At 33.9% G+C, this 18,499-nt stretch overlaps 1 protein-coding gene across 3 annotated transcripts in view; it reads right to left on the reverse strand.

Annotated features, from left to right (window-relative positions):
* ARHGEF12 (Rho guanine nucleotide exchange factor 12) overlaps positions 1–18,499 on the reverse strand; it is a 123,824-nt gene that overhangs the window by 40,541 nt on the left and 64,784 nt on the right. For 2 of the 3 annotated variants that reach the window (XM_015242133.3, XM_015242132.3), the window contains 8 exons: positions 14,845–14,943; positions 14,124–14,173; positions 11,622–11,679; positions 9,198–9,376; positions 7,807–7,884; positions 7,509–7,628; positions 5,867–6,007; positions 1,281–1,355 (listed from right to left, as the gene is read on the reverse strand). In XM_015242133.3, the coding sequence (XP_015097619.1) occupies positions 1,281–1,355; positions 5,867–6,007; positions 7,509–7,628; positions 7,807–7,884; positions 9,198–9,376; positions 11,622–11,679; positions 14,124–14,173; positions 14,845–14,943 (800 nt within the window). The remainder of the gene's footprint in view (positions 1–1,280; positions 1,356–5,866; positions 6,008–7,508; positions 7,629–7,806; positions 7,885–9,197; positions 9,377–11,621; positions 11,680–14,123; positions 14,174–14,844; positions 14,944–18,499) is intronic. The other variant, XM_015242134.3, reaches the window with a different exon arrangement.

Here is an 18,499-nt window from a genome sequence, read left to right on the forward strand (position 1 = left end):
GATGACAAAGACTGAAATCAAAGACTATACAGTATTAAGAGAAATAAAAAATTTGGAAGAAATATGAAAAGAATGAGTTTGGCTTAAATCTGACAGCAGTTGAGCAAAGAGAACAAGGCTGTAGTGATGTGGGAGTTATCTGCAGAGTAGTTAGGGCTGAAACTATGTACATGGAGCCACAGTTATAAATTAAGTGAATAACACATAGCATGAGTTTTTCTTCCTTAAGTGTGTTGCAACTCTACGTATTGCATTTCCTAAACTGGATTCTGCCTTTTTTATTCTTATTTTTTACCCCCAAGGCTTTAATAATTAAAAAAAAAAATCAAGTGGAACAGTAAAACTTTGTTTACAGGATTAGTGAAACAACTTTTGATTCTACAGCTGATTTGATGCCTCTGATTTTTCAATTATGTTGCTAATAATAAATGAATCAAAATATGCTGTTAAATCTTTGACTATAAAACTCTATACAAGTCTTAATTAAAAAATAAAATCAGAATGCTGAAAGTATTCAATTAAGAATACATAAGGTCTAGCAATTCCACCTGAGTATATATCCAAAAGAACTGAAACGAAGAACTCAAACAGGTATTTATTTGTACATCCATGTTCACAGTATCATTATACACCACAGCCAAAACATGAAAACAACCCACGTGTTCACTGATGAATGAATGGAGAAAAGAAATGTGGTGTATATATGTACAACGAATTATTATTCAGCCTTAAAAAGAAGGACATTCTGGCACATGCTAAATCATGGATGAACCTTGAAGACGTTATGCTAAGTGAAATAAGCTGATCACAAAAGGACAAATATTGTATAATTCTACCTATATGAGGTTCCTAGTCAAATTCACAGAGACAGAAAGTAGGATGGTGGTTGCCAGGGGCTGGAGGGAGAGGATAATGGGGAGTTAGTGTTTAATGGGCACCAAGCTTCAGCTGGGGAAGATGAAATAGCTCTAGAGATAGAGAAGGTGACAGCTGCACAACAATGTGAATGTAACTTAATGCCAATGAACTTAAAAATGGGTAAAATAGTAAGTTTTATATTATGTGTATTTTACTAGAAAAAAAATATAATCATCTAATAATACTAACTATGGAGCAGCTCTCCACTTTTCAAATCTTTATTAAGTTCCTTTAATAAGTTTAAGCTTTTTCTCCAAAAAAAAGTACACACACTCTCACACAGGTACATATCAGATATGTCTATCACTTAAGTGTAAGGAAAGCTAAAGAAAACACTATCATTTCATGGATTTCATACTCACAGTGTCCTGAATTACTTCACTTTTCTCTGGATTTTCCTCTAGATAAATCCTCTCTTTCAGGCCACTCTTGGGACTCTAATAAAGAAAAAAAAAAAAAAAAAGACATTCCTTCATTTCAAGAGGCTCACCAAAAGGGGATAAGGTAAAACAGTGTGAGAGAATAATATTCTGAATTTCATATTTGTACTTGAAACTATTAAATATCTTTCAAATAATACTTGGATCTACTACTATTTTCTTGACTTTGGCAAGTCACTTATTCTCTTAGTTTTTTAGTTTTATGTTGATAAAAAAATACAGAATCAATAGGAGAGTTTTGCTTCATCTTCAGGCATGAGGGCTACTTTCTATCAAATAACTCTAACTAGATATATTACATATCTCAACTCATTATGTCGAAGTCAAACTTTATCCATTTCCTCTAACCCCCTCTGTCCCAAACAATCTTTCTATCCAGTGAAAAGCATTGTGCCCTATTTATATGCTTGAAAATGAGCTTCTGTCTATTTTTCTGTTACTACCTCATGTGAAACTGTTGGGATTTTTATAAAATTTACATGGTATGTAATGATTTAATATAAAATAGAAATTAAACAATATGCAGAACTTCAAGTTTGGAGGATAAAGAACACCCCAGAGCAATGGGAGCCATTCTTCAGAGCAGCTGAAAATTAAGGTACAAGAGATTTTTGTGTAAATGCCAATAGGGAAGATACACGTTATCTATACATATACCAAGGTACCACAAGGCAGAGAAGACAGTGATTTAAAATGTAAGCCCCTCTTGGGGGAAACAGATGATTCTGGGTCTTGGGCAAGAGATATAAAATATAATAAAGCTAGAATAATCTTGTCACATCAAAAAGCAAGAAAGCTATGTTACTGGGGAGTCATGTCACAAGGACACAAAAGACAACCTGAGGGGGCTCCCACTAGCCAAAAAAGGGGGACAATTTAAGTATCAAAAAGAATAATGACTGCAATGGACTGAAATGTAATAAAATAATAAGCACGTATATTAAAAATCTACAAATTCAAAATATTACACATGTATACACATAGGCGCACACATGGGCACACATCTCAACATCAGTGACCTTTGGAGTTTGTTAGGGCACCAACTCTTCTGGTAACAGACACCTAAAGGAAAATTATCAAATATTTACCCCGAATTTCCTGTATAAGCTATATAGGGTATTTAAAATAGCAAGAGAAAATTCTTTATAAAAATAAGTCCATCTAATAAATATAGAAGGAATAACAAAATTACAATATCATTTTGAAACTACCAATTAAATAATGGATGCAGGCATTCTGATATCAACGGCAGATAAAAATATTAGATAAAAACTTAATAGAGAAATTTATAATGAAGAAATCATGCTGACATTATCTGAACACCTTATACAAACAGTCACAAAAAGATAGCCAGACATTCACCTTCTGATGTGATTTAACAGGATATACACAGTACCACCCATGAATTGTTCTTGCCAAACAACAACTCCCAGACCTTAATCTGTTCAAGACTCTAGATCTTACTATCAGTTTTCAGGAAATACACACCAGAGGAACATGTTAAACAACATCATGAAAATGCAATTAGAATGTCGGTTGTTTTACTGGACTTATGACCCAGTTTAACAACAACCAAAAAAAAAAAATAGCAAGAGAAAAAAAGAGGAAGGAACTATTATAAGTTAAGACACTAATCAACCAAAGGCTGAAGATCTTGACTGGATCTTAATTCAAATAAACCAACTGCAAAAAGATCATTATAAGACTATTAGGGTAATCAAATTCCATATTAAGAAAAAATTAAGATTTGACAATGGCATTATGGCTGTAACTTTTTAAATCTTCTTTTCTCTTAAAGATACATATTAATTAAATAATGTCTTGGATTTACTTTAAAATAATCCAGTATTTAGAGGATATGAGGAATGAGGAATGAAGGGATACAGACAAAATCAAGTTTGGAGCACTTGCTGATGACTGCTGAGGCAGGGGGATCATTATGTCAGTCTCTCTACTTTTGAATAGGTTTGAAGTTTTTCCAAAATAACTTTTAGAAAGTCAGCCACAAACTGAAAATCAGAGAGGCAGATGCTCCAGGCTTTAGATGATGATTTGTGATCAAGTTGCTTCTCTTGTGAGAACTGGTATGCGGGTATTCTTTAAAGCCTTTTCTGAGGTGAGCAAAAGCAGAGGATTTTACTATGATAATGATACCACAAACACCACAAGGAGATTATTTTATTTTATAAAAATGAGCAGAAAATGGAAAAAAAATGAAGAGCATTGATTGATTCTGACAATCCTAATACAGTGCATTTGAAATGAACATGGAAATCCATAAGCTAAAAGCAGCACAACTCTAGCTTCAAAAAGACACTTGTAGGAATTATACAAGTTTGTTGTGTGTTCAGTGAATAGCCTAGTCTGCACTGTATCATCTCTCACGTGGATTTCTACAGCATCCACTTATTTGGCCTCAGTTTCCTCATCTGTGAAATAGTGATACTGCTTCTTTAAGATTATTATGAGAGTTAAAAAGAGAATCTGTAAAGCATTAGGTATAATGGCTGTCACAAAGCAGGTATGCAATAAATGGTGACAATTTATCAGCCATTTAACACACATTTGTTAAAGTCCTTGTGAGCCAAGCAGTCTTCTTTTCTTACTGATCTCCCTGTCTCTATGCTCCAATTCACTTTTCCATACTGACGTGTTTCTCACTGTGCCTCCCTTCTGCATGTGAGGTAAAACCCAAACTCTTTACTCATTCATTTTGTTGTTCATTCAAATACTTATTAAACACCAATCATGTGTCAGTTTTAATTCACTGGAATGCCTATTTTTACACTTGCCAATTCACTCTGTATTTTATAAGGTTTTATTTCTAAGCCACAGATATTACTAACATTTCTATAAGTACTAGATACAATTCAAATTTTTCATTTGTATCACTTGTTCTGAATTCCTACAGTCTAGCAGTCTTTGGAGACATAAGGTCAAATAATAGGATACGTGCTTTGCTCTCAAGAAACTTTCCATCTAATGGTACAGACAAGCCATGAAAACAGAGAGGAGAACCAGCCCTAAACCAAAAAGGAGAAGTATGAGAGAACACTGTTAGAATAAGCTGAAGCTGATTATAACCTGGGCTCAAGACTTCATTTCTAAGATCAAGTCTAGCCATTTCATCTGCAATCCTAATATACTGGTAAAATTTTTACTGCTCTCCCAAAATGTTATGCATTTTCATATCTTGGAGTCCTTGAGTGCTGGTATTTTGGAACTAGGCAGAGGCAGATCACTTATTAGCTGGGTAAGTTTGGCAAGTTAGTCACTTTGGCCTCAGTTAAAGTTATGACAACAATAGCATGACTTCATAAGGCTGTTGTGAGAATTAACTAACATTAAAAAAAAAAACGTACACACTTACTACAGCTTATGGTATGCATGGGCAATAAATGTAAGCTATGTAACTTTTTTCTTGGGTCAAAATTGAAATCCTCCATTAAGACATTTAGTCTATCCAATCATAAGACTCTTGTTACCATGTTTCAAAAAATAAAAACATCTTCAAATTTTCCTTGTATGAGGAGCTGAGTCATCGGGCCTAAGCCCCAAAAGGTGCCCTCCACGATAACTTAGACCAGCGGCTTTCAGTTTCTCTAACCACAACCTTCAATAAGAGTAATTTTACGTTGTTAACCAGTATGCATACACACCCACACCCCTATACACATATGTATATGTGTGTATGTACCACAAAAGGCACACAAAGTAATACCTACCTCTTCTACATGCAAAACACTCCATTTCCTATTTTATTCTTTTTAAAAATATGCAGGTCCCAAATCACTAAATTGATTTCATGACTCATATTAAAAAAAAACTGATTCAGATTACTTTCCTCGTCACCTCTAATGAGGGTGATCTATTTTTAAGTAGTTGTTCCTATCACTGCATTCTACTTACAAAATAATGCTGCACAAGCAACACCGAGCTTGGCTTTTAAGTATTCCTGTAACCACGGTGCTACATCATATTCAACTTAAAATATTTTCTTATTGTCTTCCCAACAAATACCCACATTCATCTGGCAATTTCTGGGTTAATCAAGAAAGCATTACTAAACATGGGCTATTAACTGAAGTCTATCTAAGAGGACGAAGGCTTTTCCTCTTTGTGATGGCAAAGTGCCCCATGATTCAAGACTGAGTCACTCTGACCACAAATGGAATATTAACATGCTCTTAAAGATATCAACAGTTGGCCTCTCGGTTCAGTAAGAAAGCACTGGCATTATTAACTTCTCTACCCACAAACAAGATGCCTGCTGGGAAATTCCATCTCCTCAAAAGAAACATTTGGAAATGGTATCCAAGGGAAAAAGTGAACTCTGGAACTAAAAGCTCATATACAACAGTATCCAGAATTTCTGCTCATCAAGTTGCTATACTAAAGATGGTGGCGATAAAAAATAAGAGAACACCTCTAGTTCATATAACTTAAAACAGTATCCAAAAAAGAGTTGTGGAGAAAAATACAAGAAGATAAAGATGCAGAGCACTTACATCTGCACTGTCACTACTGGGCCGAGAAGCATCTCCACTGCTATAGTCACTTCTGCCTGGTCCATCACCAGGATCCGCTTCTACTTCACTGACTGTTAGTGTGTCACCTAATGGCTTGGAGGATGTAACTACAGCTCCATCCTAAAACAGATTAGGCACATACACATGTAAACACATTTAAAACAAACATGAAAAACTTTTATCATCGACTAAATAAAGAGAGTTGCACTGCAACCTTATGGGAGACTTAAAAGTTGGCCAGTTTGATGTGATCAAGAATGCTTAAAGCTCTAAAAGTCAGAAGCATAAATAACTACTAATTCCGCGGTTGTAAAATGGCATGACATTAAAGACAGGGAAAGTGATATTTCAGTAGAGAATAAAATTTCAAACTTCTAAATAGAGCAAAGATAATAAAATAGTTTGTTAACTTATATGATTTACATTTCCTGCCCGTTAGTAAAGATTATGGCACTATAACTTGTGGTTAACTGCCTTTCAACACTTTAGAACTTCAACAAATTGCCAATTTGGGACACAATGCTATACTATAAATTACTACAAGCTTTTAAATCAAGAATTACAGCTTTACTGTTGAAACAGGGTAAGACTGTTGTCTTTGCTCAGTAGTAACAACATAAAACTGTCAATATTACTGAGGCAGAATACTTAAAATTTAATATAGATAATGGGACTAAAAGTAATTTAAAAAACTATGTAATCAAAAGTACACTGAACCAGGAAGTCAGGAGGCCTTATAAACGTGTGACCTGGTATGCGTCATTTAACCAGTTTGGACCCCAGTTTTCCATACCACAGCATGATTTTTTTTTAACTTTAAAATGAGCAAATTAGGATAAATGACTTCAAAGAATCCTTTCAGTTCTATGAACCTACAGATCTAACTCAGGAAGAATAACAAATAAGCACCTTTTACTCATTTCTCCAGATCCCAAATCTAAATATTAATGAATATAAAGCTGGTTGACATATAAATGCTGGGCTGTTTTTTCTAATAAGACCCTCACCTCCATAACTTATACCTATGGAGCAAATCTACTGAAATCTATTTTTTAAATTAGGATAAAAATACAGTCATTAAGAATATGAATGTGCTTTGAATTCACCAGACTGGGTTTCAATACCAGTTCCATCACTTGTGAGCTACATGACCTCAGACAAGTTATTTAATTTCTTCAAGTTTCTCTGTTTCTGTAAAATGTGGGGAAACAACAGTAGTATCTAATCTCAGAGGGCTGTTTTGCAGATTAAATTGGAAAAATCTTACATCCTACTTAAAAACATAACTGCCATTGTTTCAAAATGGCAGAATAAACTTCAAACATGTAAATGTATGTACCTAAATACATTTTAGTAATTTGTCATATCAAAGCAAAAGCACTCAGTTCTTTCTAAAGTTATTACAAAACAAAGAAGTACGATATTATGAGCAAGCAAACAATCAGAAGCCCACATTTCTTTTAACTAATCATTATTTCTGTACCACCCTACACAGGACATCCTGTTGGCCTATGCTAGAAAAAATAACTTTTAAAAAAGGTGACTGCAACACTCTCTGACACATTCCCAGAAGAAAATTCTCCTGCAAAAAGTTGGGTAGCACTTTTAATAGTGATGCTACCTGAGCAGAGCCTGTGGCTTTGGATAACTGCTCTTGCAGCTGAGGAATGTGTTTCTTGGCCTCTTGGATCTCTTTTAGCAACCTTTGGGCAGGTGTTCGGTTGTAATCTTCCTGCAATAACTGAAAAGTTATAAACATATTTCAAGAATTAATTACTTATGTCAAGAAAATATTTTAAAAGTCTATTCTTAATAAAATAGCTGATGTCATTGATTAAAACATGGCTTGATTATGATTATAATAAATGCCCACTCATGTGTTCACTGGCCTGCAAACAGCCCCATGTCTAACTTAGTACCTGTAGCCGTTCCTGTTCTTTCTGTAACATTTTTCTTAGAATTTCTACTTTCTGGTTATGAACCACATTGTTTTCCTCCTAGAAAAAGATAAAAAAACAAACAAACAAACAACCAATACACGGAAAGTGAAGCTAAAATAAGTATCAAAAACAAGTCATACAATATTACATCCCAGCTCCAGTTTTCAATACCTATTAGGATTTTATTTCTGGTGGTTTTGAGAACAGGGTTTTAGACATGACATTTAAAGATAAAAGGTTACAGGGAAATTTCAGCCCTTCTATATTACTTTTGCTAAACTAGGTTCAAAAAACATTAAATATTGATTATTAGTTGGAGAAATGAAGTTGCCTTAAGTATAAGGATAATAATGTCTTCTACTTTCTCTCCTTTGGATCTTGACTATCAACCCCCTTGTGTGGCTCAAATCCCCAACATTTCCTATGTGAAATATTAAGACAGCCCCCAAATTCATCTCCTGCCATCTTGCCTTGTTTTACAGCCCTGTAACACTTTATCAAATTAGTCTTCGTAAAATCCTGTTATAACCACACCACTCTCTTGCTCAAAAAAAAATTCACAATATATTCCCTCTGCTCATCCAGTTTCATGTAAATTAGCCTCAGAGCTGTGACTTTTCAAAATAAATGTCTTATCTTTTTCAAGCTCATCTCCTACTACATACATCTTTAGCAAGCACCAGCTAAACAAGAGTCTTAGATGCTTCCCCCAGATACTTGATGCTTTCTTGGCTCTTTATCTCATTTACTCTACTCCCTCTACCTGGGTTGCCTTCTTCCCCATTGCCACCACTTAAATGTTACCTGTTTTTCAAGGCTCAATTCAAATAACAGCTTTCCATAAAGTCCTTTCTTATCACACCTGGATGTGCTGTCTCCCTCCTTTGAAATCTCACAGAACTTAAAATTTTCCTTCTCGTAACATCTACAATCTGCCTTTGTAGTATAATTACTTGTAATCTCTTGATTCAATCTCAAACAACAAAGGTTTATTACACACCCACTACTAAATGCCAAGCAATATTTTAGACTCTGGGGACAGAACAATAAACAAAGTAAACAAAAAACCCCCCGTCCTATTAGAGTATATATGCTAAGATAACAAAGGGCTTTGAACACAGGATATCTTAACTATATTTTTGTGGGTGGCACCCTGCTTTGTATATGGTAGGTGTTAAATAGTTGCTGAATTAAATCTGCTATCCCCATACCTTATAATCTTTCCAAATTATTATGCATTTTTTTAAATTAGCAAGTTATTTTCTAGAATCTCCAACTTAACTTTATCAGCTCAGCACTTTGAAATTCAACATAAAGCAAAGGCATCATTGTACAACTGAGCTTTTACAAAGACATTCTCCCACTCTTACCCCCATGAGCACAGGACTAGTAATTCTCTCCATATTCCCAGATGCTCCAGGTGAATGAGGGGATGTCATGATGGGAGACATATGTCCAGTGACTGACGGCTCTACTTCGGAATCGGCAAGTGGAATCTGGGGCGACCCAGGTGGGCGTCCCTGAACAGTAAGAGCTACATAGGAACCCGCTTAGGGTAAGGAGATGGAAGAAAGGGGAGGAAAGGGAAAATAAGATTGTCAAAAAACTTTTACAGCATTTTACTACTTAATCTTTAATAGTTAGTTCTACAAGGTCCAGTTATCTGAGAAAGTTTCACCATCTGTTAACCATTTCTCCACAGAAAAAGAATCCAATTTGTCATTTCTCTTTTATGACTTTCCTAAAAATACAAAAGAACAATGCCATTTTTCAGATAGCTAGTTACTACTCATAAGATCAGATATTACTTAAAAGCAAGTAAGATTTATAACTCCAATAAACTCTTTAATTTAGAGAAGAATGAGTTATTATCAACCACCTACTATTCATGGCTATATGTTCAACCAATTACTTGAATGTAAATTTAAAAAATCGTTATTTTAAGATGATACTAATCAGGTAATGTTTAACTCATTTTCTGTAATATAATGAACTTTACATTAACTTAAAAAATGAATATGACAAAAAATATTCCACAAAACCCAGAAAAAACCCACAACAAACATGTAGTAATTTTTAATTTAAAAAATTTAGAGAAGGCAAATTAGCTAGGCATATTTCAGGTGAAAAAACTATGGAAAGCAAAATTGACTATAACCAGAAAGACTCAACAACAGACATTGATTATTTATCTAAAATCAAGAAGAAATGAGACATTCCAAATAAATGACTTTACTAGATAACTGACCTTTAAAGACAAAAATCTTTCTCTTAGACTTTTCAGTAGAAATTTAAAATGTATTTCATGCTTTTAATCCTAATTTAATCCTCCCATGGAACTCACTGGTAATTACTTCACAGTATTTGAGGTTCTATAAACTTTTTTTTTTTGACACTTAATGGTCACAAATGCTCTGATAGTGGGGGGATTTTAAGTGTATACACTTTAAAAAGTTTTTCAATTATATTTCTGTCACCAAGTCATCTGTTTTATCTTATTGGCTTATCCACGTGCTTGTCTCTAATAGCTTCCTGGTTCTTCCTTTCCCCACTTTAGCTGTTTTTAAACTGGTGTTGACTTGAATATGCATTCACGGGTAGGACGTGAGGGAGCTCCATTACAAGTACAGTACACATGGTTTAGGCATTTCAAATTTAGATCTATTTTGTATACTCAGCGTGTTTTGTTTTGAGTTTTTAGCTAAGTTTTTGTTATTGCAATCTATTTTTATAGTCCTAGCATTTAATTTTTTTAAGTAGAATTTATATTAGAACAAGTAAAGTATATAAGCTAAAAATTTAAAGAAATAATCTTACTTTTTATATTCTGTAATAGTTAGCTACCAGGTACATATTTATTACCATAAGCCATCATATTTACGTAGCACATAAAATCTTATAAATCATAATCTTATTAAATAAGTAATTAAGTTTATTCCAGTATGGGAATCTAATTCTGATCATCCCATTTCTTTTTAAAATGTACTAGTGTTAAGAACTATGATCAAAGTGACAATTTTAGAGCACTGGTACTCTGATGAAAAGGTGAAGGAATTCATGAGTTGCTTTATCTAAGCAATAAGGAGGCCAAGAAGGATTTCAGTTTATTAAATTTATTCTAAAGATGCCCACTGAATGAAAAGAATAATATTAAGCAAAACAGTAGTGTTCCTGCTCGGCCATAAACAACCGCCTTCTATTTGTAGTCTCCCGCAGAACAGTCTGAGGCAGAAGATTATAAATCCTTAACCCAGGAGATTTCCAAGAGAAGATCACTGCTCTGGATTATTTAATCATTGACTTATTTGAGGGAACATGATTATGCTACATGATTGTGAAAGTTCCATTTCAGTTCATCCGGGCCACTGTGTCTCATTTCTCAATCTCTCACCTCCCAGGTCAACTCATGCATTTCTTTCAAATATGCGTTAATATTACCAAGTATGACAAGGACATTGTAATCAACCACATATATGAAATGGATTAGAGACAGTTATCAGTAAATTAAGAATTTTCACCTCAGACTTTCCTTTAATGCAGGGGTCAGCAAACTTCAGCCAAGGGACTACATTCAAGTCACAGACTATTTTGGCAAATCAAGTTTTACTGAAACACAGCCACACGCATTCACTTATGTATCACCTATGGCTGTTTTCATGCTACGATGAGAGTCGAGCAGTAGACTATCTGGCCCACAAAGCCTAAAAAATTTACTTTCTGGTCTACTGAAGCAAATACTTGCTGACCTTCGCTTTAAGGGTTGCAGAACACAAAACAGAAAAACATTCACCTACATTTGATTAGCTTCACCACTTCCAAATGGTTTGAATGAGTCACCAGTGTTCCATTCACCTATAAGAAAATGAAAATAGTGTCTATCAGATACTGTTGGGACAATAGATACATTGACTTCAGGACTTATTATACAAGATACAAATCAATTATAATACAATATGGTAAACAGGTCTACATTAAAATGTGTATATATTTGGTTCAATATTCACTTTTACCGCTATTTTTTTAGGTATACTTAGCAACAAAATGAACTTGAGCACAAAAAAAGGCCTTGATTTAAAGGACATTGTAAGGGGAGGGTATAGATCAGTGGTAGAGTGCATGCTTAGCATGTATGAGGTCCTGGGTTCAATCCCCAGTATAGTACTTTCATTAAAAAAAATAATAATACATACATCAAATTACCTCCTCTCAGAAAAACAGGACAAACAAACAAAAAAAGGACATTGTAACTTATTCACTATGGAAAAATAACAAAATATACTATGCAACAGATTTATAAATCCTTCATAATGAAGGACACTTGCAAAAAGAAAAGATTTCTTTGCTTTTAATTACAAATTTACTGATTTGTCAAAAGCATAATACATTTTTAAAAATATGAAAAAATAAGCAATATTTCCACAATAATACTGAATTTATTTTTAGTTTTCCAATCATGATCTAATCTTTTTTGGAGAGTTTTATTATTTTAGTTATTTATTTTTAAATTGAAGTATAGTTGATTTATAATGTTGTGTTAGTTTCTTGTGTACAGCAAAGTGATTACATGTGTATATATATATTCTTTTCCATTATAGATTATTACAAGATACTGAATATAGTTCTCTGTGCTATTCAGTAGGACTTGTTGTTTATCTATTTTATTATAGTAGTTTGTATCTGCTAATCCCAAACTTCTAATTTATCCCTCCCCTCTCCTTTCTCCTTTGGTAACCGTAAGTTTGTTTCCTATGTCTGTGAGCTCATCATGACCTAATCTTTACAAAGGAAATTAAATTTCAGACAGGCTAAATGCAGGAAGTGTTACCCAAAGTTACCAGTAAACCAAACAAATTAAGGTAAAAATATCAGACAATGAATCTAACATTATTTTTCTCTGATGCAAGTAATACTAATTTTTGCAAGTTCAAGTATATCAGTGTATGAAGTGGAAGTAAAAGTATACTTGTCATGCCTACCAGAGATGGTCACTGTTAACTATGATGTTTCATCTTTGAGACACTATTCTAGCATACACATACTAGATACACAGACGCATATATATACACATTATAACTGCCTTTTTCTGCAAATAAAAAATATTTTTATTGCATTGTGAATGTTTTTCAGTATAGGTACAGATCTAAACCAGTGTTTTGAAAAGTTGCAGATGAAATGTAATTTATTTCTCTAGCCCTCATTTATGCATATTAAGATTGTTTAGAAGTTTTCAATATGAAAAAGCTTAATAAATTTTCCTGTACACATATCAATTCACATTTGTACACTTATTTCCTTAGATAAGTTCCTAAAAGCAAAATTGTGCTCAAAAGTTACATACTTTCCTAAAGTATATAAATTTAGATACTTATCCACAAATTTCCATCCAGATTTTACCTAATTTATATTCACAGCAAGCTCATGAAAGTAATAACCATTTTACCATACCCCCAACTATGCCAAATGTGTATTATCAATCTTTTAAAACTTCTGACAATCAAATATATTTTCAGCTATCATTTAATTTTTATTTCATCATTATCAGTGAAGTTTAACATATCCTCATTAACACATATTCATTTCAATTACTTTGGGGGGAATCGCTTGATAAAGTGCTGTGCCCATTTTTCTGTTAGATTATTTATTCTTCTCTTAGTAATTTAAAGGGGCTATTTACAATCAGGATTTCATATTCTGTAATATGTTTCAGATATTTTTTTCCAGATAGTTCTTTGTAAATTTGTTCATGGTATCTCTTCCTGTATAGTCATCTGATTTTAAGCAATCACATTAGTCAGTTGTCTAAAGAGTAAGTACTGGCCCATTGTTTCCTTACTGATAAGAACTTAAGGCCTGTTTCTGGACTTGCTACCGTGCTCCACTGACAGGTCCATACCTATACTAGAGTCACTTGCTTCAAATTAATCCACACCATATACCCTCACACTTACCCACACACATAATACTTTTGCAAAGTTTATTCAGAAAAAATAATCATGTGGCAGTTTGAAGAGGAATGGAACACTTCCCCAAATTTATTAACATATTCTGATGAGAGTTTCTTGCTAAGAGATTAATCTGGAGGAATATGATCTTTACAACAGTGAGTTACTCTCCTACCCAAGAACATATATGACTCCATCTATTCAAGCTTTTATCATGCTTTTCATAAAAGGTAATGTTAATTTTAAAGTAAATGAAATAAGTTTTTATAGTCAACAAATCATAAAAATTCAAGTGAAAAAATGGCTAATATATGTTCTTAATTCCACCATAAATTCCCTAATAATTTTCCTTACCTTGATGATCCGATCACCTGTCTGTACTCCAGCCCGCATGGCTGCTCCATCTACAAGAGAAATTAATTTGTAAAATGTAATTCATTTACATTCACTGGTATTCTTGAAAGAGAGGCAGTGTAACAAAATGGTTAAAAACGTGGGCTGTAAAGTCAGACAGACTTTGGTCCATTCCTGCCTCTGCCACTCACTAGTTGTATGACCATGGACTGACTATTTTTTTTTCACTGTAAGCCTCAGTATCATCTGTAAAATGGAGATTAAAAATATCTACCTCAAATTACAGCACCCAACATAAAGGAAGTATTCGATGTATAGTAAAGTAGTATAAGTTATTATTGTCACTTGGGGAAAGGGGTGGATTTTTTGAGCCTACAATCATTTCTTTAATCTGCTTCTACCCAAATACCTCTGGTGCCATGAAGAAATAAAATTCCATGAACTCTTTTAAGTGGTGATGCATAAAGTATCATGACCAAGGAGTCATATGATTTTTAAAACAATATAAGAACTGTTTTCTTTCCATAAAGTAGAAAAGAAAATCAACTGGGGGAAAATTCGTGCCGACACCTATAACACTAAATACAGATCTAGCACAACTGGGCCATAAGAACTGTAATGCATGTGACTATTTTATTCTCGGGAACAGACATTATTTAAGCTTTTCTGTTCGTGCTCGATTTGCTCCCAAGTGACAAGACTGTTTTAGAAAATGCCTTGCCTTCTTTGACAGACTGTACGAAGACTGGATTGTCTCCACTGACCGTCAGCCCAAATCCATTGTCATCCTTCTGGATGATCACACAACGCTGAACAAGACCTGCACAAGGACCGCAAGGGAAAGAGAGAAGGAAAGAGAAAACAGAGAAAAAGACAATAATTACATATTAGTAATGAACTGTATTCTATCTGGAGAAACACAAGGTAGCACATGAAACCCATACAAATAATAAGAGCACTAACCCCATAAGCAAAACAAACACAAGAATATAACAAACAGTCAAATATATTGGTTTCTCACAGGAGAGAGAGCATAGACTTGCTCCAAGATTAAAGCAGCTATGGCAGACTGGAAAAGATGAAGCATTAGAGAGGAGACAGTTAAATGGAAAGTCCATTCACATCTATGCAATTTATTTGTAATATAAAATCCTCTCCCACCTCCCTGTGTTTTTGGTGCTCTAATTGGTGTTTAAACCCACAGTAATCAAACATTTTGAGATGTTAGGCTAGGAGAATCCCAGGGTAAACTCTAGAGAAGCCCAATCTCACTCTCAAGAAAATATACTCAGAAAAACAGACTATATAAAGAAAGGAGGTGCTTACAGAGCACCTGCAGCTCTTCTCCTGAGAGGGAGGGAAAAAAGGAAAAGTCCAAAGGAAAAAAAGACTTCAGCTCATAGAAAAAATGAAAAGAGAAAAAGTAGAAAAGATAAGGAACCTGTGAGTTCAACCAATTCTTTCATTTCTTTCATATACTTACCTGATTCCTACAGAGAATTTGTTTTCCTTCTAGTTAAACAGCAAACAAAAATTGTCAAGGCAAGGTAAGAGAAAGACCACAACCAAAGGAACAGGGGCGTCCCAGAACAGAACCCCGACTAGTGCCCAGAGCTGTTTTATCACTGACCATGATCAGATCCTCAATTCTGTGTTAGCCAAAGACTTAATATATACTTTCAGCTTTGCAGAATCTAAGTGTTTCACCAAAAATCAATATATAAAACGTAAAATAACACAAATATAATGGTGATTAGAATATAAAAACTTCAAAATGAAGTTTTTTTGTACAAAGAGCCATGATCTTTTAAATAAGCCTGATGCACAAAATAAAGGATATACTAAAGACTGCATATTCATGAATATGTAAGTATATTACTTGCTATCAGTACAGATGAAAAACTGGAATAACTGGATCCCAGGATGGAAAAACATGAACCTCGAATCTGAATTCATAACCCTACACAAAAATTAACTTAGAGCAAATCATGGACCTAAACATAAAAGCTAAAGATTTTCATAAGAAAACACAAGAGAAAATCTTTAAGACCTTAGGACAGGCAGAGAACTTTTAGGATACAAAATGCACTGATCATAAAAGAAAAAACTGGCAAAATGAACTCAAAATTTAAAATATCTGCTCTTCTAATGACACTGATAAGAAAATAAAAAAGGAAGTCACAGACTGGAAGAAACTATTCTCAATACAAATTATCTGATAAAGCACTTGTATTCAGACATACATTTTTTTTAAAAAAAACAAGTCTACAATCTGATGATGGACGACACATTTTAAAGGGACAAAAGATTTGAATAAACACATCACAAAGGAAAATACACCAACAGCCAATAAATACATGCAAAAGTGGTCAACATCTGCAGTCATCAGGAAAATGCAAATTAAAACTACAATGAGAAATCACTATACACTAACTGGAATGGCTAAAAAGAAAAAGACTGATAATACCATGTATTGGCAAGGCTGCGGAGAAACTGAAACTCTCATACGTTGCTGGTGGGAGTGTAAAATAGTACAAACACTTTGGAAAACAATTTGGAAATTTCTTATAAAGGTAAACAAACATTTACATATGATCCAGCAATTTAACTCCCAAGAGAAGTGAAAACTCATGTCCATACAAAGCCTGGTACACAAATGTTCACAGCAGTTTTGTTCATAAGAGCCAAAAACTACAAACAACTCAAATGTTAACCAACAGACAGATGGATAAACAAATGGTGATATATACATTACAATAAAATACTACTTAGCAAGGAAAAAAATAGGAACTACTCACACACGCAACAAACATGAATGAACCACAGAAACATCATGCTAAGGAAAAGAAGGCAGATAGAAAAGAGGGTACATAGTACATGATTCCAACATAGATGAGGCAAAACTAAACTATAGCAACAAAAAGCATATTAGTGGTTGCCTAGTGGCCAGATTGGGAGGAGAGGTAAGAATGATGCAAAGAGACGTGAAAGAACTTTCTTGGGTGATAGAAATGTTCTATATCTTAATTAAAGTGACGGTTACCTAAATATATTCATTTGTCAAGACTCACTGAACGGTACGCTTAAACTGAGTGCATCTTACTTTATGCAAATTGGACCTCAAAAAAGTTAATTTTCAACATTAAAAAACATGTGAGACGCCAATTCTAGAGACGACTAAATACTAAACAGTATTTGAATTCACAAATTCGCCATTCCTTCATAACAGGAAATTGTAATGGGGGCAGAGGAAAGATAACTTACCAGAATTTAATTGTTTTCTTTTGTTTAATGTCCCTTCAAGTAACTAGGAAAAACTCTAAATAGAATAGGTATGACTACATAAAATCAAGGAAAGAGGCATTCTTTTTAAATTTCCAGTACATAATAGAATCAATACAAGAATAAGAAAATGGTGTTCCACAGGAATCTTTTAAAATGCATGCCCAGTTTTGGAAACATAAACATTTGATGACCTCCTTTACAGTTATTTGAAATTTCAAAATAAATATTTTGACTTTAGAATTAAAGGATCCTCGTGTTGGTGTTTGCCATGCTAAGCCACCGTCAGTTTTTTGGTTGTTGTTATTTTTTGTTTGTTTTGCTTTGTTTCTTGCCACCATGCTTCTTAAGCAGATGTTTTCCAGGTCCCCACAGAGAACTGGGTACTTGTACACACAATGAGGGAGAGGAGCAGTGGGGGCTGAGTTTGCTATGTTTGTGTATTCCACTTGAATATAATGTACCTGAAGTATTTAGTTTAATGCCTTACAAATACTACAGGCTCATAAATGTTAGGTATTATTTTTTTATGATTAGCGGTGGGTTGCCCTTGGATTTTCCTGCTCAGAAACTTATTACTTATCTATCCATGCCATCAATCAAAAAATACTTTTGTGTTAATGAACTCCTATCATTAATGTAAAACTCCTTAACAGGACCAATCCTCATTTATGTCTTTGTCTAAATTTTGTTTTGTTTTGTTTTAACACACTAGCAAATTACTTTTCAATGGGGAAGGAAGAGAGTTGGGAAATTTTACAGAGCAGGACTTATTGTGATAGATAACTTTAGAAGACGAGAGACACCAAGAAGTTCTCAAGAAACAAATCGTCTCCTCTTGTAAACTTTCCCTAAATATGTAGACAGGGTTATGTGCCCACTTCTAGACCCACTGCACCCTCTACTTATCTCAAAGTATCTTTATCATAGTTTCCAGTTCCTTGTTAAAATGATCTGTGCTTGGACCAATTCTCTTTCATTAACTCAGTTAGCATTTTTATTACCAGCTTTCTGAATTCATTATCTGGTAGACTGATTATCTCTGTTTCATTATTTGTTTTTTCAAGGATTTTCTCTTACTCTTTCAATTGAGA

This window comes from Vicugna pacos, chromosome 33 (assembly GCF_048564905.1).
Source record: "Vicugna pacos chromosome 33, VicPac4, whole genome shotgun sequence".
In the NCBI taxonomy this organism is placed as follows: Eukaryota; Metazoa; Chordata; class Mammalia; order Artiodactyla; family Camelidae; genus Vicugna; species Vicugna pacos.